Source organism: Aythya marila (genome assembly GCF_965140915.1).
Source record: "Aythya marila genome assembly, chromosome: 5".
NCBI classification, from domain to species: domain Eukaryota; kingdom Metazoa; phylum Chordata; class Aves; order Anseriformes; family Anatidae; genus Aythya; species Aythya marila.
Window position 1 is genome coordinate 37867267 of NC_139046.1, and position 24569 is coordinate 37891835.

Here is a 24569-nt window from a genome sequence, read left to right on the forward strand (position 1 = left end):
ACATGAAAAGAAGTGGAAAGGATGATTCCAAGCTGAATCACTTGCCATTTCTCTTTTTCTCTTAGAGAAATTCCAAACTTCACTTGCTAAAATTTAAGAATCATAGAAGAAATACTAATCATTACAATCAGAATGAGACAAATATGGAATGCCTTCTGCTACAGGAAGAGCAATCTTTACAAATGCTTGCACTGATCATAGAGTCTCTTGACTCTTGCAGAGAAATTCTTGGTATATTCAGAAATGCTTTGCAGTCCCTGAATTTCAAACATGCTGATTCTATCCAGAAATATTGGTTCTGTGACTGAGTTTTGAAACAAAGACTATTAATATCAGGATGAGAAACTCTTGCACTGAGAATGTCATCTGTACAGGTACATTTAACACTTATTCTTGAATGAATTACTGCTTAATTAATTAAGTGCTCTGGCCCTAAATGTATTTGTACCATATGCTCCTGTTGCAAAAGCAAGAACCGTGCCAGAAGCAAAACCTGCAGCACTGAGGAGTAGCAGTAGAGAAGTGAAGGCCTTACAGGGTGCGCTTCAAGAGCAATCGATGATTTATGTAGTCTAACTACTTAGCACAAGACAAACCAAACTTTAAATTGGCTTAAATGTTCTTTCTTATGTTTAAATTCTAAACCTCAAATGACTTGTATTGTGCTAATCTTAACAGATATTTCTAAGTAATTTTTTTGAGCTAAGTATTTCAGAAAATATTTTTCAAACTTATTTTAAAATTGCTTTCACTTATTTTAACTGAAATTTTTATCAAACCTTCATAACTATCTAGAAAATGCAATTTTTTTAAACAGCAAAATTAACATAGAGATGCTGCAATTATTCATTATACTTTCATAAATGGTATGTCATGCCTCTTTCCTCCTGTTTCCCTTGAAAAAGAATGGTGAGAGAATACATTAATACTTTTCTATTTTTTGAGTAGTTTTCCAAATGGATAAGCAGCGAGACTCAGTAGTTATACAAATGTTTAGGGAGTGCAGTTGTAGGTACAGCAGGTTCTAGCCAAACGAGTGCATTCCCATTGTTACTGCTGCACTTGAATCAGACAGTTAACTGGAGCTTATACATATGAAATGTCTGCTGCTTCACAGGAACAGAGCCCTCCTTGCTAAAACATGAGTCATTTCTCGAGCTGTGAGACCATGGAAAGCCCTCTGGACTAGGAAGTGCTTGTTCATTATTTTAAAGATGCAAGAAGACACACACGGTAACCTTTAAAAGAATCCTGAGCTATTTATATATTTCAAAAAAAGCAACATAAGAAACGATGAGTTGTTTCCACTGTGTACCACCTGCATTATATACTATTGTTCTAACATACAGTCTCTTATCTGCAAATGTTTATGCAAGTAAATTTTTTTTTTTAATCACAAAACTTCCCTTTCTGGACATGTTACAGTCACATTGCAGTCATCTGTTCAGCTAGGTTTAGAATAAAGGCATCATCTCAATAATAAGTAAAAATATCATACTGCCCCTTTCAGAGTTGTATCATCTCCCACACGTTCTACTTTGAGGATTATGATGCATGTGGTATATGTTATCTCTGGACTACTAATTTCCCTTGTAGAGACAATTGCCACTTTACTGCTGGATAGTGATTAAGAGCCTACACAGTCAGAAGAGTCATCCAGACAGTATTTTCAGTAACAGAGAGTAGGTGGAATTAGTGTGTGAAGGAAAGCATGCCAGAACTTGTATCTGCGAGCAAGAACTGGGCAATGCCCTCTGGTAATTAAGAACCACAAGATTTTCTATCTATAATATTTCTAATACTGCACTGACCCTTCCTGACCAGGAGGCCGTCGCACCTCAAGGAGTCAGCGATCCACACAGCAGCCACGTGAGCAAGCGGATGGCCGGGCTGCCTGTCCAGCAAGGCCTTCGGGCTTGGGCCGCGCCACACAAATCCCTGCGGGCAGGGCAGGGCAGGGCAGGGCAGGGCAGCTCGGCCTGCTCCTCGCACTGGTGGAGCCTACAGGCAGCTCCTGCTGGGTGCTGGGGTCACACCAGCAGCCTGGCCTCATGAGAACACCTTCATGAATACGGTTGATTGTTTGTATGAAAATAATAATGTAGCTCAAGGGACCAAATAGAAGGAATCTCTCTCCAGAGGCAGGTGTGTGCTGTGGAGAAATCCACCTGGGGATTTATCCAATGCTGCGTGAAGGCAGGGTTCCCAGCATCTGAAGTGATGTAGATTTTATTCGCTCCATTTATTCTGTCTTATTAAAGCAGCTATTTTATTAAACCATTTATTGTTGGTCCTTTTTATTGAGATCCTGACAGAAGCCTGCCCCATCTCCCTCTCACTCCCCCCCACACCCGTGCAGAACAAAAACTGGCCACCTGGGATTCCCTTGTTCCTTCAGCACTGCTCCTTCCTGATGCTACAGCAGGACAAGCTCTCGCTTCTTCCCTGCAATTACTAAGCAGGTCTTTTCTGTCCTTTAAGAGTTCTCTCTACAGGCGTAGCAACATCTGTGTTTCCTACAGACATCAAAAAAAGATCAAGGCTCTTTTCTTCTGTTAAGAGTTATAAATTTGTGATTTAAGACCAAGTCTACCAGAAAACAGAATTCCAAAGGAGCAGTATTCCAAGAGCTTTCACATTTATACCTGTAAACCTAAACACGATATTTGCCAGTTTGTCCATTTAGGACTTTTAGTTTGGATGTGTAATCATCAGTACTGATCAACTCTAAGAAATGAACCCAATTTCCAAGCCACTGTAGCTATTCTATACTTAAGTAGTTCATTAGGTCTCTAGCTGCTGTTACAGCTTTCACTTTTAACTCCAGAAACAGCTATTTTTAGTAGGAAATTATATACATTTCTGGTCTGACACCCAAATTTCAAAAATACCTCTAAGATTGTATCATAAAATCATTGGCCACAGCAAATAAGCTAATTGGAATTAGTAGTATATCACTCTCTACATGTATGTGCATTTTATTTTATTTTACATTATTATTATTATTATTATTATTTATTTACTTGTTTTGTTGTTGTTGTTTGTTGTTGTTGTTGTTGTTTTGTCTAAGACACCTGCCTTTCATTCATTGGATATTGGGAAATTTGAGTTTGATGTACTTCAGCTTTGAACCTCTACAAAAAAGATAATAATGACAAAAGCAATTCACTGAAAAGCAGACTGCAACTTCTTTTAAATATAGTGAACTGAAGGTTGTATAACTAGCAAGTTACCATTTGGCCATCTCTATTCACAGTACTGACAAAAGAACACTATTTGCTAAAGAAATCATTGCAGACTAACACTAAACAGACTTCAGTCTTTTAGGCTCCTTTGATTAGAATGATGTTTTTGTAGGGAAATAGTGAATTTCTCACTGACCTACTTGGAGAAAATTTTCTCCGTAATCTCTGTAGTTTGGATAGATCTCAGTGTTTTTCTGATAACAAAATGTTTAATTATTTTGCAAACTCTGTACTTTGGATGTTACCTTTGGTTCCCTGTAGATAATCTAAGACAGAGGAGAGAGTTAAATCAGATTTTCATGAAGAGGTTTGTATAAGAGAACCAGCAACAATTTGGAAAACTATTTTAAGTTAACCTTCACTAGAAGGGGCAGTAGAAAGATTGTTTATACTGCAGTTTCAATTTTAAACTGTTTTTGTTTGTTTGTTTGTTTTTTTCCTTTCTATTGGATGTAAGAAGTAATTTATTTTACCCCGTGTGTAAAATAAACTTGCTACCTGGACACTATTTGGCAGGGAGTTCAAGGCACTGCATCGTCTTCCCAATTTTGAAACAAAAATGCTGAAGTGACTTAAGAGAAATACATTATGCACACAGTCAAGAGAAAAACTGGAATCCAATTTGTTAACTTTGATGAATTAAGTTGTGTCTGCTGATGACAGAACAGGTGCTTTTTAGACCATAAAAAAAGGATAAAAGTTGAAGACAGTTGATCACGTTTTCATTCCATGCTTCAAACGTACTCAAAATACATAATTACAAGGACGGTTAGAATTTGTTTTCCTTTGTTTTCCTATCATTCTGCCATCCTCAGAAGGCAATATAAGTGATCTAACATGGCCTGTGTTGTTTTCATTGGTAGAAATCTAGCAGCCAGAGTGAATTTAAAAATCTTTTCAACAAAAGCTAGTCTGAAGTTAGCGATTTATTTCACCAAAGAGAAAAACCCCTGTTTTTCCCCTTTATTTTTCATTTTGTATATGAGATTGCCATGGTTTTAGAGGAACTGCAACATAACTAGGTCACTTTTTGGTATTGTCAAAACTATGCCTTTGCTAAAATACTACTTCTCCAGTATTTATTTGAAAGAGTTTAGAGTACTAACATTGTGCAAAAAATATGAAGATATAAAATATTCTAAACACACGTACACACACAGGTATTATGCTAAAATATGTATTACCTTACATAAAAAATTAAATATAAAAATACATCATAGAAGTGTTTGGGTACCTAAGTATATGAGGCATATCTCAGATGTTCTATGTAAGGTAAAATGGCAGAAGTGGGGAACTGTGCCATTATCATTAATGCTTCTTGCTTATATATCAGCTATTGGCTGCACATTCAGAATGTCCTAACTGCTTTCCAGTTATGTCTGCAAAAAAGACCTAATCACAGCTAGACAGATGATTTCCCTTTATTTGTGCACATTTATTGCTCATTTCTTTTTCTGGTCTCTCAGAAGTCAACTCAGTGAGGATATCATGAATGTAGAAGCTTTACCTACACCAAAGTACATTTTTGAAACACAACTATCCCTTTGGTTGTGTCACCTACAGAAGCATTCACAGTTCTGCACAACATTTAGAGATATTGCAAGCTTTTTTATGTAAAGCAGCTCTTTTCAGTTCTCTGATTTTAAACTTAAGCATCTTTCCTACAAAACAGCCCGAGGACAAATGTCTGTTGTCTTTTACAGCCTTAAGGTACTCTGAAAAACTAAAGCATTAGGTTCAGTATCCCGAACACTCAGCTTTATTTTTACACCCTGCCTTTTTCTATATAGCATTATTCCTTATAAATTTTTATTAGAGCACAGAACACATTCCTTGCCCCAAATTCATAAAGAATTGTTTTCTATTTTTATCAAAGAAGGACAAGAATTTTAAAAGCATCTTGGTTGTAAGCTCTTATCTTCATAAGATATCCTTAAATACATAGCTTCATTTTCAAGAATGATAAATATTAAATAATCCTCACTGATTTCAAATAATATTCATCTAATAAGACCACTTCACTGGAAGAATGCAGAAGAACCCTTCCAAGTGACAATACTGAGCAGTACAAATTTCCACACTTGCATTTGGTAGAGTGGGCTATGTCATCATAATAAGGAAGCAAAACTGTTAAAATGTTACAATATTTGCAATCTTTAAATTCAAGGCTATTTTGACGGAGGGTAAAAACAGTAACAAAGCAGATGATAAGTACCAAAAGAAAACAGAAATGGCAGCCTATGCAGAAATGGCACAAGCAAATACTCATTACCTTTGCGGTTTTAATATTCCACCTAAGTTTGTCAGAGTGATGAGGCATCTGAAATTGAATGCAAACATTTCTGACAGACCAATCCTATAAATCCTTGCATATTCTTAATGTGAAAATACTTTAAAACTCTGCAACCACTGCACCTTTATTGAACTGATGATTCAGTGGCATTCTCTCCCTCATACATTTCTCTAAGGACAATTAAGTCACATTGTTTCTGAAAATCCTGCTGATAAATCAAAGGTACAGGAACGCTGTCATGGGAAATAAAATCAAAATGCTACCTATTTTATCACACAGGTGTTCAGAAAAAGAATGTATCAAAAGCCCAGGGACAGGAACAATAAAAAAGAGAAACATCAAATTTTAACCTCATATGAGTGTTTGACTCGGAATCACTCATGTTTCTTGCCTAGATAGGCACATGCTAGGAAATACTTCCACATGGAGCTTGAAGATGTTCCAGAAAAGCAAATATTGTGACTTAGCCACTTCAAATTACATCAAAGGTAGCGTAATATCAAAACACTCTGTTAGCAAACTATGCAACCTTTCAGCAAAATATATAATGCTGATAATAATGTCCAATCAAATAGCAATCAGTGTTGTCTCCACCTTGGCAAAAATAACTGGCTTTTGTTGCAGTCATAATTCTCTAGATACTTGTCCAAACTGATCCTACTTCCTCAGGCCTCTGACACCTGCACCCAAGACGGACCCATCTCATTCAGGCAGTACCTGCACCCTGCCCTCCTGTCTGGCTTCTCACCCTGCAGCATTGCTTCTTAGCCCCTCTATATAAAAGCTGTGAAGAGAAGGAATTCCATAAACTACAGCTAGCACAAACTAGACAACTAGATAAAATGTGGTTACCAATGTTAATTAACAAAATAAGGCTTTTATCTCACAAAAAAAAAAAAAAAAAAAAAAAGAGAGAGAGAGAGAGAGAAGTGGGAAGCTCTTGGGACAGCTTTTTTCTCCTTTCTGCTTGTGTTATAGAAGCAGACTTTATTCCTTTCCGTCAATTAATACATCTAATTGGGCTTCCTTCCTGATGCTGTATAGCATTTTAAACATTGGAAAGCCTTCCTCCTGCAATTTTTTTCTCGACCCTTTCAACAAATTATTGGCAAGAGGATTTTCATTAAGATAGATATTAATGTGTTGAAGGAACACTTCTGTCTTTTTTTGGTTGTTTGTTTTTGTGTGTGTGTGTGTTTTCTTTTTTTTTTTTTTTTTTCATTTCTGTAAACACCTCAGATGAAATCTTGAATGCTGGATTACTTTGAGAAACTTATGACCACCATGGCGGTAAAATGACTTGAAACTGGACTTATGTAAAACTAAAGCGTGGGAGAATTCAAAATGCATCTTAAGAATTCTATCCTCTATGGAGCGATTAGTACTGAGCAATCTAGAAGCCAGCTAAAAAGACTCGTGGCTGGTTTCTATTACTAACTGTTGCGATGTTCCTTCAACCAGTAAATTGTTTCAATAGGTGAGATCAGTGGTCTCCAAAGTGGGCTGCATGGGTATGCAAGACAAGCCACTGGAAAAAAATATGAGAACTTCAGAAGTATCTGTATATAATTTGTAAATAAATAAATGTTCACATACTGGGGATGCATGCTCACAATTTTTTACAGCTAGAGGTGCACAGTCAAAGAAATTTGGAGACCGCTGGTCTAGAATTTATTTTTTTTGAGTCAGTTTACCAGCTTGGTACTGAGCTAAGTACTCTAGTACAAAGCTCAGGAGATAGTATTGCATGGGTAATGATGGTACTATATTATGAATCTCAAACTATTTGTAATCTTGATATATTGTGGTACAAAAATATGTCCTGGAGGCTGAGGACATCTCTACCACAGCCTGCTAGTTCCTAACAGCAGTGTACTTTTGACTCTGACTTTGGTGCGTATTGCAAAGCAGGCTTTAAATCCTGAACTGGAATCCTTCCAGATAAAACTTGTTTGGAAGATGGACTTCAGCAGCATATGTAGTCCACTCCAGCTGTTCCACAATGTTCACAGAATCATACTAGAAGTAGTTTAAAATAAAACACACTGAAGAGCATCCGACATGGATGTAAGATTCTGAGCACCAAAGGTTTTACTGTACAGATGCATTTTTACCATTTTGCAGGAACTGATAACGTAGACATAGTCCAAAATAAATGTTCAGCTCTTGGCAGTAGGGATGAGATGACTATGGCTAAGGAAACCATTTTTAACTTTGTCTCCACAATTTTTGTTTTGATTTTGTTTAGCTGGAAGAAAACCATTTGTGGAAGCTTTTAAGAGATCAGTCAAGCCAACTTTCCACCTCTATTGTACTGTCAGAGATGAGATGAGCCACTTATCTGGCATACTCAATAAAACAGAGAATTCACTTAAAACTTTCGATTTTGTATCTGTTCTTAAATATAGCTTCATCTGCATGAAAGCTCATCTGGATACATCTTGTGTATCTGAAAATAAAAGCATCTGAGCAAACAAAATGCCTCCAGCCACATGGCTCAACACATCTGTTTATTCTGTAGAGTCTATTCTATACCATTCCATTATGAAATTTCTAGGAAGGAAGTTTTTTATTAGTTTTCTGTTAAACAATATCAATTTTTTCCTCACCTGTTTTAGACAGTGGATTATGCATATGATGGGGTAAATAATGACTAATAGGATTAGGGTACCACAAAAAAAATAATCACCAGAGAAGTTTAATTAGTTGTACTCATGCATTCAAGTACTAAGCATCACTCTCAATACAGATTAGAAGCTTGCATATGACAGGGAGGCATGTGTCATCTTCCATGTCTTCCAACCTGCGTTATTCCAATCAAACCATTAAAACGTAACAAAGCATCCACACAGAAAACATACTATGATAGCAAAATAAACTACATTATTTTAGCAGAATTATCTGCACTCTACTAGCTATAAATCTTTTTTTTTTTTCAGAAAAAATGCAATCTACTGAACCAGTTTTTGAAAAAGAGATGACTGCTGTGTTATGATCAGATAAGGTTTCAACTTCAGCAGTTTTAAGTGAATACTTTCTATTAGTAGGAATTCCTTTTTTTTGTCCTTAAAATCACTATTTGTTAACAAATAGAAGACATACTGTCAAGGCTTCAGTGCCTGCTGTGTCAGTCTTCCAATTTGCATAAATTAAGCATGAGAGTTAATTTAAAATTTGCAGTAAAACTATGAAAGAGTGTTGTGGAAATGCAACCACTTGTACTGTTTGTGGGCATTTCTGCTTCATTCTCTTCATCTGTTCCTCATATGCAAGTGGTTCTGCCAATGAGATCATTCTTATACCCTGACTCTAAACCTTTTTCAGCCATACTATGTCATTGCTGTGACTGGGGGATCAGACCCTCGCACACCCTTGTATGTGGTGGGACACCTGAGGCTCATGCATATCAGATACGGTTTTGTGTTCTGGTCTGTTCCTTTCCTAATCATTCCCTAATCATTCATTTTTTATTTTTTTTTTCTTTTCTTTCCTTTTCTGCAGTTGCTCCTGAACACTGGGCTAATAGTATCCACCTTAGCACCTCATTCTGGGATTGCAATAAACCAAAGTCCCCTGTTTTATATGCAAATTTAGGATTTTTTCACACCTCCCATACACATTTATCTCCACTGAATTGCATCAGACAGTTTGTCACCCAACCACTGAGTATTTCAATGTCCTTATTCCTATAGTTACACTCCATTTCTCTACATCTAATCACTTCCATAATTCACTAAGACACTACCTGTAAATAGCTGTAGAATATGAAGGTTTCTTAAAAAAAAATAACAAAAAAAAAAAAGTCCACATATAATATACTGACAAATACATACACGCATATATATACACACACACTACCAGTACTCATCTTTTTTGACAATCTTAAAAGAAAGAACTTTGAGAGATCTATTTACTGCAACTCACTCAACCCCCTAGCCAGTTACAATATGAGCAGTTACGATAGGACAGCATTAAATTTCTTTGATAGATCTCAAAAAAGGAGTCAGCAAGATACATTCTTACAGGGCAAATATAACCAAACAAACCTTAATGTAACAGGTCACATGGAAAACGACTAGGGCTTTTATATAGATTTGATTTACTTATCTACTTGCCAAAAGCAATCTACTGCTTAATGAAGCTGAGCCATGTTTTCTCATCTCATCCAGGCTAAGTGTGATCCCACTTCAAAACTGGCCTTTCAAGTGAGAAGGAAGCCACAGAAGGCATTGCCCGCTGTACTGGATCAGATGAAAAGAACTGTGCAGACAAAATAAGCAGGTACCCCAAGACCTAACCAGGTTTCAGGTGATGAATGGTAGAAATACGTACATAGCAAAAACTGAGCATGAAAGAAAGACAAGAAGAAGTCAAAGAAAATTGGTTACTATGGTCACAGAGAGAAGCTGAGACCTCATTTTTAATACAAGCTTGCTGAAAAACAAGAAGAGATTTGTGAACAAGATTATTACCTCTTGTTTGTTTCTAATTTCTAATGTTCATTTCTAAGAAAGGTTTAACAGGACTGCAGCAATGAAAAATCTAATGCATGTTGATCTTCCCTCTTAAGGGCAGCAGCACAAAGAATGCTTAAACTCCAGCTAACCAAAGGCTTTAAAGATCAACAATATACTAGTTTGTCTCATAAATTAACTTTCAGCTTTTTTTCTTCTTTCTTTTTTTCATCCTAAAGATACTTCTCTCTTTGCAGAATATCTACAGAACTGTTTTGTTTGCTTTGGGAAGTATATAGCATTGCTAAAATCATTTTATGTCATCAGTATAGCACTTCATGTCTGGAGCCATGCAGTCTCTGAAGCCACAGAGGCTATGAAACATAAGATGAAGATAGCTGGAAAAATAAGGACTGGTAATTCCTATTTCCATGTAGGCAGCTCGTGAGTATACTTTTTTGTCCAGACATCTGAAATCATTTGAAGAACGCATTTGAAGCTCTTGCTGGAACAGAAGAGGGGTGCTTGATATACACTCTAGTCATAATAGTGATCAGAATTTAATCACTAAAGATATAAAGGGATTTGGGACACCCTCAGATATCTGCTAGCATCTCTTCCAAATCAAAAATAGTGGATGAGCCTCTTCAACATTAGATGCCAAAAGGAATGGATGCTCAGCTTCCCCTGCAGTTGCTTAGTTTATATTGTGCACCTCTCTCGAGGCAAAACTGAAGCAGAAAGGCAGAGAGGAAAAACGGAATATGTCCATAATACCAGCAGTGGCAGCAATTGCATGAGCCTGTAAGAAATCCCATTAAATGCCAGGAACATCCACAAGTGTGGGGCTGAAACCCTTTGTCCTATAATCAGAGAAAAGCAACACCAACACTTTGGCCATGGTTGCTTTTATATTGCCATTGTGCAGGCAATTTCTTAGTTGAGAGGTCTACGAAAGCCACAAATGTCCCTAAGCAACAGAAGATGAAAGAAACAGACCAAAAGCCTGTCCAGGAATAACTTTCTAAGCACAATAGAAAAGGCATTCTTATGAAACATATTTTGCTGGAGTAAGGGTGTGCCTGGACAGCGGTTCCAGGAGCACAACTAGGTTTGGCGTTCAAAGTCTGGCTTCTAAGCCAGAATCCAGTTTATACAGACTGTGCCAAAATTAAAGGGGGGTGGGTGTCAATTTTAGAAGAAACAAAACTAACTTAAATCAATAAAGATCTAATGAGAAGGAAAACAGCCTACTAGAAGCAATAAAATACAATGTAATGATACAATATAATGTAAATACCCAGCTGTTGACACGAACTAGAAGAACAGAGTGTATAAACACAGGGCATGGGGGAGATCGAGCACACTATCAGTACTGCAAGGGGTACAAAATCTCCAGCCTGAGTGACTCTCTATACATGTGCTTATAGTGTGAATGCAGATACATGGACAAACAATTAAAGGAAAGCATTTTTTTTGTTGTTTCATAATAATGTTCTTGAAGATTTTGTCACATCATTTCACATGCAAACCTCTCATCTCATTCTCTCCATCACGGAAACAAAAAAAGTCTGTAACATCTTTTAACAATTCATACAGCAAGCAAAAACTCAAAGGTCTTTCTGTCATCTAAACAATGCAATTTACATTTTTTGTGAGTCATATGTAGCTTGGAAAAGAATCCTGATCAGTGATTGACTGTGCCAACACAGAGTTTAGAAATTAGCTTAGGAAAAAAATTCTGTGCACTTCAGGTGAACTTTAATTAGAGGGAAGCATGATGAGACATGAGGTTGATCTAACATAACACATCCCAGTTCTCAATTTGTCTTCTTTATGGAAATTCATAATTAATTAAGAATTCATTTTAATTAATTAATTAATTCATTCAGAATTAAGATCCAAACCTGGAAGCTTATCTGGGATTTTATACATTAAATTGAGATGGCAGAATAATGTCTGTTTTGTTAATGGTTGAACGACTTGCAAATTCTTTTTGAAACTTTCTTTGTATTGGTTGCATTGACATAATTAAGGTGTTGAGTGGAGCGTCAGATTCTGACGTGCACATTAAGGGAGTTAAAAGACAAGCCCTCGCTTTGAGTCCAGCATGTTGGGCAGTCCTAATCATGGAAGAACATGTGACCATCACACATTTTCTTCAAATCTTTTTCCACTTGTCAGGCATATTTTGAGCATATGGTGATACTCCTTGTTAATACTCATTAGACATTCAACTGATAATGTCCGTTTACATTGTGCCATTCAGTAAGAACTCACGTGTCATGAGTTATTAATTAATATCGGAGAAGTAACAGAAGGAAAGGACTGGCAGAAAATCTGAGAACCAGAATTGTCCTTCCCACAACATAGACAGTAAAGCTTGTAGGTGCTTTATGTTTCTCAGTAACGGAATTGGTGGGAGTGCATACTTTCAGCAGCTTGAACCTCTTTGAAAACTTATTTGTAAAGGCTACTGAAGGCTACTCTTTTTTTATTCCAGACTGGTGTTGCCTGATGCTCACCAGTCCCTACGTATATCTAATTATTTGGCTTGGAAGACTTCTCCTTTAGGTACAACATAGTACTACAGTGTATGAGCAAGGCTGAAATCTGCTAATGCATTTTTGCAAGTCTGAAAAGCTCCTTGTTTACAAGACAAATAACTTTGATATGAACTGAAGTCTAAAGAAAGCATGACTGTAGTTATACTCTCTCAGAAGTATGCTGTAATTCCTGAATTTAATGTCTTCATCAGTTCCTGCAGCATTTTAAAATCAGCAGGTACTGCAAATGAAGTCCCATTGCTTCATCTGGTGTAGAGAAATGACAGGAATGCATTAAATGAGAGGCAGTACATCCATGTAGGCATCCACTCTGGTTTTCTTTCTCTGATAGTTTCTCTGACTGAAGAGAAGATCCTGAAGATCCTGTGATGGAAGACATTTCTACCTTCTAGAAAAGTTTTGAGAAGGGGAACAAGTAATGATGTGTTTGTATGATTACCCGTTGAGTGCTCTCTCACTTTGGGAAACTAAGCACCTATGACAAAAATCCAGGGAAGTAAAGTTGCAGCATGGAATGCAACAGCAGTCCTGACTGATGCAGATGCTGAGACACTGAGGTACTGATCACTTCTGACATAAATACTCCTAATTCATATGCCTATAAATATTCAAGTCACTACACAATTTTGGTAATGTGAATGCACACCTTTGATTATTCCCAACACTGACCACTCTTACTGAAAAAGGCACACATACATGTATGCACAGACAGTATTCTAGATAGACCAGTATATGATCTGACAGTACATACACACACACGGTAAAATCATTTATATAAACTCACATACAATGATGAAAATATTCTGAACACTCCAGAAAGGAAACCTTGTAAACACATTAAAATTTACTGGGTATTGCAATATGGACAAGAAAATTCTTATATATATGCATATACACAGACATACACACATTATACAGGTTATTTTTGAAATTACCAATACATTTAGAAACATGCATTTCTTTTATCTTCTAAGGATACTTTTCAACTGACAGGCATATTATGGCTTACAGAGTTTTTCCTTTTCCACAAACTCAGAGAGACAGTCTACGCTTACAATAGTATTCTGCCTAAGATATAATTACATGCATTAACAAAATCAATGCATCTGCATTCTTGTTTTCCCCATAACCTATTTTGAGCTCTAAAAGAAGTTAATCTACCACCTTTTCAAGAATTTATGGAAATGCTGTCAAAATGACTTCTTATTTATTTGTCATGGTAATTACTGCTCTCTGCCTAACAAAGTACCCCCCTTTGCCATTCAAGTAAGCAGTTTACTTTGCAAGGACTATCAGAAAACATGGTTATTCAACTCCTAGAAATTATTTCAGCAACCTGTCAAGATAAATGATATAATAAGAATGGCACTATACTTCTTGCATATTCTACCGCATCAAAACCCTTAATATTTCATGTTTAAAATAGGAGAGGGATACTTCTGAAGTAAAATAACTCTCAACTATTGTGCATGGAAGAAGATTATTTCCTCTCCACATGTAACACTCCAATAATCTCACTTGCTTTCTCTTTTATTTCCTTCTCTCCTTTTTCATAGAATCACAGAATATCCCGAGTTGGAAGGGACCCATAAGGATCATCAAGTCCTCCTGTCACTGCACAGGTCTGCCCAAAAGTTTAGGCCATGCGACTAAGTGCACAGTCCAAGCGCTTCTTAAATTCAGATAGGCTCGGTGCAGTGACTACGTCCCTGTGGAGCCTGTTCCAGTGTGCAACCACCCTCTCGGTGAAGAACTTCCTGATGTCCAGCCTAAACCTCCCCTGCCTCAGCTTAACACCATTCCCGCGGGTCCTATCACTGGTGTTTACAGAGAATAGGTCACCTGCCTCTCCACTCCCCCTCGTGAGGAAGTTGTAGACTGCGATGAGGCCTCCCCTCAGCCTCCTCTTCCCCAGGTTCTACAGGCCCACTGCCCTCAGCCACTCCTCATATGTCTTCCCCTCTATGCCCTTCATCATCTTTGTCACCCTGCTCTGGACACTCTCCAACAGTTTAATGTCCTTCTTGTACTGTGGAGCCCAGCACTGCAGACGGTACTCAAGGTGAGGCCTCACCAGCGCAGAGTAGAGTGGGACAATCCCTTCCCTCGACCGACTAGCGATGCGGTGCTTGATGCACCCCAGGCTACGGTTGGCCTTCCTGGCTACCAGGGCACACTGCTGGCTCATATTCAACTCACTGTCAGCTACAACCACCAGATCCCTCTCTGCGGGGCTGCTCTCCAGCGTCTCGTCGCCAAGTCTGTACGTAAACCCAGGGTTGCTCTATCCCAGGTGCAGGATGTGGCACTTGTTAAACTTCATGTGGCTGGTGATCGCCCAGCTCTCCAATCTGTCCAGATCTCTCTGCAAGGCCTTCCCACCCTCAGCCAAGTCTACAACTCCTCCAAGTTTGGTGTCATCAGCAAATTTGCTCAAAACACCTTCTAGTCCTACATCCAAACCGTTTATAAAGACATTGAACAGAACTGGCCCTAAGATGGAGCCTTGAGGGACCCCACTAGTGACCATCCGCCAGCCAGATGTGGCCCCATTTACCACAACCCTTTGAGCCTTGCCCATCAGCCAACTGCTCACCCACTGGATGATGTTTTTGTTTAGCTGTAGGCTGGACATTTTGTCCAGTAGGATCCTATGGGAAACCATGTCAAAAGCTTTGCTGAAGTCCAAAAAGATCACATCAGCTGGTTTTCCTTGATCAACTAGATGGGTGATCTTATCATAAAAGGAAATCAAATTTGTTCGGCAGGACCTACCCCTCATGAACCCATGTTGGCTGGGAGGGTTTTTTTGTTCCTTTTTTTTTTTCTTCTAAATATCCCTCTATTAAGGGAATTCCAAGCACTTAAAATCTAGAAGGCTACAAAGTCTAAAGACTCTGCAGCCAGCAAAACAGCAGAAAGGCTCCAGAAATATACGAAACTGTCCCTAACCCTGAAAAAGACTACACATTATGTGCCTACTTTAGCTGTTTCCAGATACTCACTGGCACAGGGAACTTGGATGATACGTTTCCCCTAAACCCTGCTCCATCACTTTAACTCTCATTAAACTTCAACTCTCACTTCTCCTTGGCCTTTTTATTTTTAATCAGGTTGTTTTAACTTTTACTGTCTTATACAACACATGAAACCGAGCACATGGTTGCTATTAAGGAGATTAATATAGATCTAAAGATATATCTGTGACTTCTTTTTGACTACGTCAGAGTAAATTAATCAAAAAATGGGTTTATCCTTTTGAAACAGCACTTTGACACTTAGAGGTTCTATCATTTGTTGCATATTTCAGAGATGAAAGCTACTTCGAATCGTGTAATATTGGTATCAAATACTGGATTATACAAGCTGTTCTCCAAGTCACACAAGATACCAAAAGGTTTGCTTGGAAAAAGTTTCTGAAGTTAAGACTCCCCCTGTCTTTGCTGCAAGGTACTCAGTCTCCCTGTTCAGCAGCTGGTATTCATATGTACGTAAAAATATTTTTCCATATTTAATAATAGATTTGTCTATTATGCTTGCTGCTATTGTGTCATAGCATTTACCATCAGTGCCTCATTTCCTATGAATAACATCTGCTGTATTACAGCTTGAGAAATTCAGTCAGATAAGATGTGATAGGAGGTTGACTTCTGTCACAACCTAAAAAAAACACATTAGCTGAACAAAGCAAGTGAGTTACCAGAAACAAGTAAAGCAGGTTACTTTTCCAGTCATGTTGAATAGGCCTGACTTAGAACAAAACAATCCTCCCTTCACACTTACAAACTGGCATAACAGAGATCAATGAGGAAGGTTCTTAACCCCTTTGATGCTCCCTAGGATCTCAGGCATTTAAACTGAACACCAGCTGAGTAAGAGAGAGCAGAAAAATCAGAAGAGGCTTCCTTAGCAGGCGTGGGGAAAGGCACATTCCGGTGACTATTGATCACACTTAACACAATAACTTCCTAAAAATAAAATTCTTTCTTATTTCCTAGCACTCCATTTTTCTTTGTTCACTGAATTCTGCTTGCACAATGAAGCCAGAAATATCAGTTTCATTTCTCTGTCTTGAACATTAAGAAATCCAAACCCATTGACATTTTGCTATATTAAAGGAGGAAGTCTGGTTTAGGGTTTTCGTGAGTTTTTGTTTTTATAGTTTGGTGGTGCAGTTCTCAAAATGTCATGAAAATATTAATCAACTTCATTAAGTTTTGAAAACCTTCTTTCTTTCTTTCTAATACTAAAGGCTAAATGTTGGATCTACCCTAATAAATCACATTACTCTTAGCAATTCCGAATAGAGGAATCTGTGAATCTCAGAGGTAGGAAATATATTTTGATCTTGATTATGATAGTGATGGCATTGATTCTGATGCAGATACACTGTATTTACTTACATTGTATTGTAATTTACTTGTATCTACTTGTTTGATGTTCATTGAGGAGAAATAAGTCCTCACAATTTTATACACTGCAAAATCATGTCTAGATCAAATGATTATGCAACCACTTCCATTTACTAGATTTTACACTATTCTTGAATCTCTTTGCACAGCTGAAAATAAATACGTGAAACAGCACAACAGATTAAGTTATCCTCATCAGCAAGTAATTGGTAAGAATAATTAAATGTCAATCCAAAGGATTGCCGATAAAGAACCAGTTACACAGACCATGCTATCAGATGTAGGCCAAATTCCCATAAAACACCAATCTTTTACTCCACTTAAGAACAAAATTGACACGAATTGCTAAAGTACTTGGCATGAGTGGACTCAGCTAAAGTAAATGTTGTTAAAATGCACGTTGTGTTGGAGTTAAGCTTCAATATTTATTGTTGTCACCCCTCGAAGTCAAAGACCTGTTGATGGTTTTGAGTATCAAAGATTTCATTCTATCCTCTTTTAAGACAGAGATAATAATGAAAGAACTGAACGTGCTTTTGATCTCAGAAGCAAAAGGTCTCTACATTTGTATTTATTTATTTATTTTTATGTCAATGTTGACAAGAGTCCTGCATCTGTATTCAGGTATCTAAACACAGATGCATTGATTTACACAAGTTTTTGGCGTCAACCCTACTGAAGTCCACATAAGCTGAAGGTAAACTGGACTTCTAAAATTCTCTTTTAGATGCCTATACATGGATCTAAGGATTTTACTGTTGACACCACTTCTCTTTTTTCTTTCTATGACACTAGATTAGAATTGAGTAGACAATAAAATGTTCCAGCAGTGTAAATATAATAATCAATTAATAAACTGGAAGAAAACGATTATTAACAAAATTTTTTAATAGTAAAAAACCTAAGATTTCAATGGATAATTTTTAATGTTTTCGATGTATAAAAGATATCAGGATGAACACTTACAGAAGATATATTTTATTGATTAAAAGAGGGACTTAAAACACCTGGAAAGGACAAATGTTCAATTTCATTTTTAATTTTTAACTTGAGATATTTTTTTAGAAAAGTAATCAGTTCAGATAATTAATACTTATTATCATTCTTGTTTCCTATCTTCAGAATTTGTCAAACAGGATAGTAAAGAAAGGTCATATACTCTTTATGTGTCTTAAAGCAAGAAACAACACAGACTTTTTTATGCAGCATTTCTGTAATTCTCCAAGCAAATAAATTCAATGTTGAAAGGTAGTAATACTGTACCTTGATTTCTTCTATTTCGTCTGGCACTATCTTGTATGCAGATATAGTCCCACCCAACCTGAAATTGGGAGAAGAAAATATTCTCAAAAACAGTACCACAAAGCACAGCATGCTAATGATGCCACGAGTCATTCCCAAACACGGAAATCCCTCCTACCAACTAGGAGGTAGACCCCACCAAACCCCAAAACAACAGAAAAAACAAAACAAAACAAACAAACAAAAAAAAAAAAACACCTTTCCTTTCTTCTTCATGTGATTAAAATAAGCATTAGAAACAAGATGTCCTTCACTAGACCGAAAGGGAAGAATTACCAAGCAGAATTACCATCACCAGGATGTTATTCTGTACATTAACTGCCATCAGCCACCATATTCTACTATCTCATTTGTTTTCTAAGTTGTACAGATGAGTTTAAATATTTAAAGCCTGACAAGTTTTGTGCTCAGTGTTTCACTGAACTGCTATATTGACTTAAACGCATCCAGAACCAATTCTATATATTGACATTTCTTAATTGTACACAAATTGTATCACAAACCGCACAGACTCAATGGCTTCCATGTTTGAAGTCTCTGGAGATCATGATTAGTAATAAAAAGTGCAATGGTAAGCACTGATCTAGAAAAACAGTTTTTTCGTTCCACATTGAACTTGCTGAATAGCTACGATAAAAGGCAGTTTTTTGCCTGCGTCCTGCAAAAGGTTATAGTAAAAAATCATTCATACATTGAGGATGCATAAACAGCATGTACTATACACATAGTGGTACATCCTTGATGGCTAATATTATATTTTCCCCAGAGACATTCAAACATGGCTTATTTTATTTTATGAAGCAGCATCATTGGTAGTGACAATTCAGATCTAAAAATATAATGGCATTAATGACCTCCCTGCTGGCTCTGTACAGCAACACTAGTGCTTTCTGGGTCCTACAGAAACAAAAATCACATATGAAATTATTTATTGTAAAGCCAAGGAAAGCTATCAAATGTGTATCTGTATTATCCCCGTTAAGAGATGTTTCCCTTACAATTGTCAGCATTTCTACATTGATGTATTTCCTTACATTTTATCTTGAAATTATTACACATAGTGCTTACTCAACCTAAAAAGGGAAGAAAAGACTAACAGAGAAAGTACTTTATGGATCTCCCCTAAGTCCTGCCTGCCAAATTTCTACAGGCAAGTCACTCTCAAAACTGAACAGTTTGAAGGCTCTAGACAGAAAATAGTTTGCTCAGGAAAAGTCAGTTCTAAAGCTCACCACTGCTCTAAGTAAAACCAGCTGTGGTTACCAAAGTAGAGATGGGATCCAAACACTTCCATGCTCAAACTGCTCATGAATGGGACAAAGCATAGTCACGGTTCTCTCCCATGTCTTCTGCAACTTCCACAGCTGCTCCTCATCAATGCAGCAGAACATGAGAGAAAACAGACTTTTTCTTCACCACAGCAAGTACAAATGTGAGCTTTTACTCTTCACTGCATCCTTCTTTGTTCAAATGGCACTGCCAGGGATAGCTGCAAGAAATTGGTTGTACCATCATGACAAGGGCTTCCCTCATCACACCATGACAAGGTATGGCTCTGATGTGGTGCACGTTAGAATTGCGCATGACCAGTCCTGTTGCATGAAGCCCACAGGACAATGTTTTTTCAGTTGTTTCTGATCCATTCCTGCCTGCATGCTGAAGTACCCACAAAGTAACTTCTTCAACTTTGCATCCTCTAGCAGAAGGGAAGGACAGAGCCTCTGCTGCCAGAACTCCACCAGAGGGAATTCTTTATTGGCCACCCCTGGCACAAGCACTTCCTTGGAATAAGTCAGGATTTTATTTTTTTTTTTAATGAAAATAATAATTAATGTAGTAAACTCATCTGGCTTGCTTAAGCCATTAATTAGCATCATTTTCTGCAAATAATTCTGCAAAATTATGTGTCAAGAGTTTACGATACTCTAAAACTGCCAAGCTGCAATCCAAATTCTGGCACATTTTAAAGTAGTTGTACATTCCCAAATAGGACATTTTTCTTGATGAAACAGCTAAACGCAGTATCATTGAAAATGTCAGTTATCACACTTTCATGCTTCTGAAAGTGAAAGATACATGAAAAGTTATGCTACTGTTAAATAAAGTCTCCCACCTATAGCTTCAGATCTCCGCATCTATCTTAATACATTTCCAATCCTATAATGACAGCTTTAACTCAGAAATCCAGACTACATAAATAAATAATAGCAAACTTGAAACTGTAAAAGAATAATAGGCACATAAATATTCAATTCCATATATGCTTCAGAGCCAAAGCAAAGTTCTTAAATAAGTCTATCTTTTCTTCATTTCAGAACATTAGATTTCCCTTCATTTATAACTACTGGAAGAGAGATCGACTATAGCAGATTGCTCGTTAAATATGGTACTATAGAGGACATAATAAGGATATTTGACTTTGTCTACAAAGTTTGCTGGCGAGCTTCACACAAGTTTCAAGGCAGCACACACAGTGGGAGGATCCAATTAACACAGCCTTAACAGCTGAATGAGAAAAAATGATTTAAGCTGCCTATTTAGCAGCCTATGAGTACTGTAACAATAACAGACAGATAAAATTTAGAACTCTGTTTTTTTCTGGTGTTTCTGCAAAATGTCTTGATAAATTTCACTTTCATGCACAAAATATTATACCATATAATTCACTTGTTAAAGTCAGAAGCAGTTGTGAAACATGCTGCATACTATTCACTCAAAAGTCATAAATCGCAGTTTATTCCAACCTCATGGTAAATACTCTGAAATTTGAAAGTGTTTAGTTCTGTGTTACTGTATCATTAGTACAAATCTCCCACAATCAGATAAGCCCATAATGTAAGGGACTACACAATGCCAGACTCACACATAAAAAAGATACTGAGAAAAAAAAAAACATTGTGATGAATGTTAAGAAAGAACGGGAAGCTCTAGGCAGAAAATGAAATTATTGAAAATCAAACAGCGTACCTGACTTTAGGAAAACATTAGATTTCAAAGATTTCTCTGAATTACACTTAGGCATCACTATCGACTGCAACCTGTCTGGAATTTTGTTTGTTATTTTGCAAATCCTCAATTTGAACACTGACACTTGAAAGAATAGAGGCTCGATAGGAGGCTTCAGCTATACAATGCACATACAGAATGAATGCTACACAGCAGTGTGAGGCAGAGTATCTGCCCTTGGAATTCATTTTGTCATTTTCTTGAGAGGAATCTCTCTTTGCAGATTGGTTTTGTTCACAGGCTACCAGAACATTTTATATTAACTTTTTTTGATCATGGTATTTCAAGAAGCAATTACACTGCAATCAGAGAAGCAAAGGATAAGCTAGCGTGAGTACACATTAACTACCGTAGGTTTTGTACACCAGAATATAATGCAGCAAAGAACATCATAGGAGGCCAGAACTCAATTCAACAGGGACTCGTTTTTTGTACAGATTCACTCTTCACCTTTCACACAATCTGGTTTTATTATTACGTTTTTCTCCAGTTGAACAACATAACATCCAGCATCCTGGGACACAAATGGCATTTTCTCTCAGAACAAGTACATAACCGATCGAAAGCAAAGCTAAATATACAGCCAGCTACTTCCATTAGGCTGAAAAAGTAGTCCCAAACTTCATCCAGAGAGACTTAATGCTCTAAGTCATTCTCTTCCAAACTGTAATAATCTGTCACTATAGCAAGCTACATGATTTAGTAGTGAAATTATTTGAAACACTAGTTAGTTCTAGTTTTTTTTTATGTGTATATACAACAAATAATTTCTGAAAGGTGCCACAATTTACATTCATATTTCTATGGACATCCATCTCATCAGGTCTGTATATACATAACATAGGCACTCCAATTCTCTAATTCCTTTGAAGAAGAAGGGAAAGTATTCCTACATGTAGAAATTAGAACTGACACACTAAAAGCGAAAGAACCACAGCTTATATTGGGTTAAACTGGTTGAAGTCTTTGAGGAGAGAATAAAAAGAGATAGGACATAAATTCCATGAAAATCATTATGAAATAAGAAATCTCAAATCAATGCTTGCACAACAATTTGTGAAAGAATACAAACTTTTTGTCTTTTTTAAGGAAACTATTTTAGAAAAAAAGTGCATCTCAGGATGACATGTAATACATAGACTGGGTTCAAAGGAAGTTCACAAAAAGGATTTACAAGAATGTTGAAAGAAGAGTTTCTATAGCAACCTGAGAAATCAGCAAAATACAGGAGAAATACTGAAGTGAGGTCAATACGGTTGTATTGGAACAGATGGAAGCTTTAGTATTTCACAAATCAAAGCACAATATCACTGAACAGGGAAAACTTGAATTTCATCCAAGTTGAGCAAAGTTAAAAACCAGGAGGAACTGTGCTCAAATGGAGGCAAGAAACAAAGAAGCACAGCCCAAACACACTGTTAGTAAATTGAAAGAGAACTCAAAATAACAGTTTAGTAAAAAATAAAACACAACTGTTAGTAAGGATAAACTATTTGTTATTTTGATATGAAAACCTTCAATGACCTGTTTGCTGCCTATTCCAATGTGCTAACTAAAACAGAAACTGAGTTTCTCATTGTTTTAAAATACTTATTCTGGATATAAGGTTAGAATTGTCACCACGTTATTTTCCATGTAATTGCAAGTTGGACTTTGGACTGGTTTGCCCTTGTGCCCCTTTGTGTATGCATGTTGCACTACATTATCAGTGCCTAATTACAGCTTGAGCTTCTGCGAGACACTTGTGAACCAATATCGCTCATTGTTCGGCTTTTATAACGTGAATTCTGACCAAAGAGATGAACATGATCTTAATACACGGTTCCACATTCAGTGACTGCCAGAAGAAGCTGAGCCATTGACTCATCTGCTAACTTAATAACTGAGTCATACTGAATGCAATAAAGTCAAATTTCTAAAAATATCAGTGCAGCCAGCTTGGCTGCTGTCATTTGCTGAAGTTCTCCAATGCCACTTTAATTACCATTAATCTTTCTTCAGATACATCACTCTGTCTAAATGATAGCAAGTTGTCACTAAACCTTCCAGTAAAACCCTGCTTCCTCTTAAAAGGAAAGCAAAACACAAAACTCTCTTTTTAAAATGTATTTATTTATTTATTTATTTATTTATTTTATTACCTACCATCAGTATGTTTTGACTGATTTATAAACCAAGAAGAACATTTAAGGGAGAAGGTCCTTGTGAGCAGACCAAGTGGCTGGGAGCCAGGCTGCCCCTTGCTAATTCTAATGGCAAGGTCATTTTATCACAGGCCGCTGAATGACCACACATTTATACATAATGCTACTCCTACCAGAGCAAACTGACAGGGACAGCACTTGAAGCCTACCAAGCTGGGCTAGCCTAAAGGTGCCCCGTGAGACATCAGCAAAGCACCGTGTCCTGGATCGCACGAACAGCTACACGTCCTCGGAGTATCCCAGGGAAAGAGGGAGCAGGATTTAACGTCAGAGGAACTTTCCCTTCCACTACCTGCAACAGCACACATTAACGCACACGCAAAGCTACTTTAATTGCTACTAGTTTCTACTGACCTTTCAGAAATTGTTAAAACGCACTGAGAGGAGGTAGTAAGAAGGCATACATACTATTTTGGGCTCCCTTCCTACACAAGAGAACGTTGGCAGCTAGAGAAAGTATGGCTAGAGCTCCCATCCCTGGCTGCATGCCACTGATGAATTCTGCAAAGCAGCCTGTAAAGTGCTTTGGGAAGACAGCTGTGCTTACCTCAAGGTGTGTGTGGGGAATTACATGATGAAGATCCACTACATGTATTCTTTTTAAAACATTAATCCAATAATTAGATCCTTGTAAATCTGTTTGTTGTTTTTTTTTTTATTATTCTTTTTCTGTTTCTTTTTCTCTTTCTTTTTCTGTTTCCTTTTCCTTCTTTTCCCCAGTTTTTAGGCTAACTTCAGGACACAGAACTCAAAAACTTCACAGAAATAACACGATTGCAGACATGCTCGCTGTCAGTTCATATCTCTCAAGAACAACTGTTTTTTTACCTCAGCGCCCAGGGTACACCTCTACATGACAGTTTTGGGCATTACTGTTGCCAGCCAAAAGACAGATCTATAGACTGTTCCCCCTTCAGCATGCTTATAAGATTACTGACTGCCAAACAAAGAAATGTGAAGGCAAATTAAGGGGAACAGGGAAAGCAACATCCCAAGAAACTTAGGCTTGCAGGCACTGGCCTCCACCCAAAAAAACAAGTGGATGAAGAGGATGGATGCACCACCACTTCAGTGGCACAATATTAT

General features: G+C 37.2%; 1 protein-coding gene across 11 annotated transcripts in view; it reads right to left on the reverse strand.

The window, feature by feature from the left end:
• The window catches only part of GPHN (gephyrin), a 281858-nt gene that overhangs the window by 150287 nt on the left and 107002 nt on the right, over positions 1-24569 (reverse strand). For all 11 annotated transcript variants that reach the window (XM_082761973.1, XM_082761966.1, XM_082761976.1 and 8 more), the window contains one exon: positions 18235-18292. In XM_082761973.1, coding sequence (XP_082618099.1) covers positions 18235-18292 — 58 coding nt within the window. The remainder of the gene's footprint in view (positions 1-18234; positions 18293-24569) is intronic.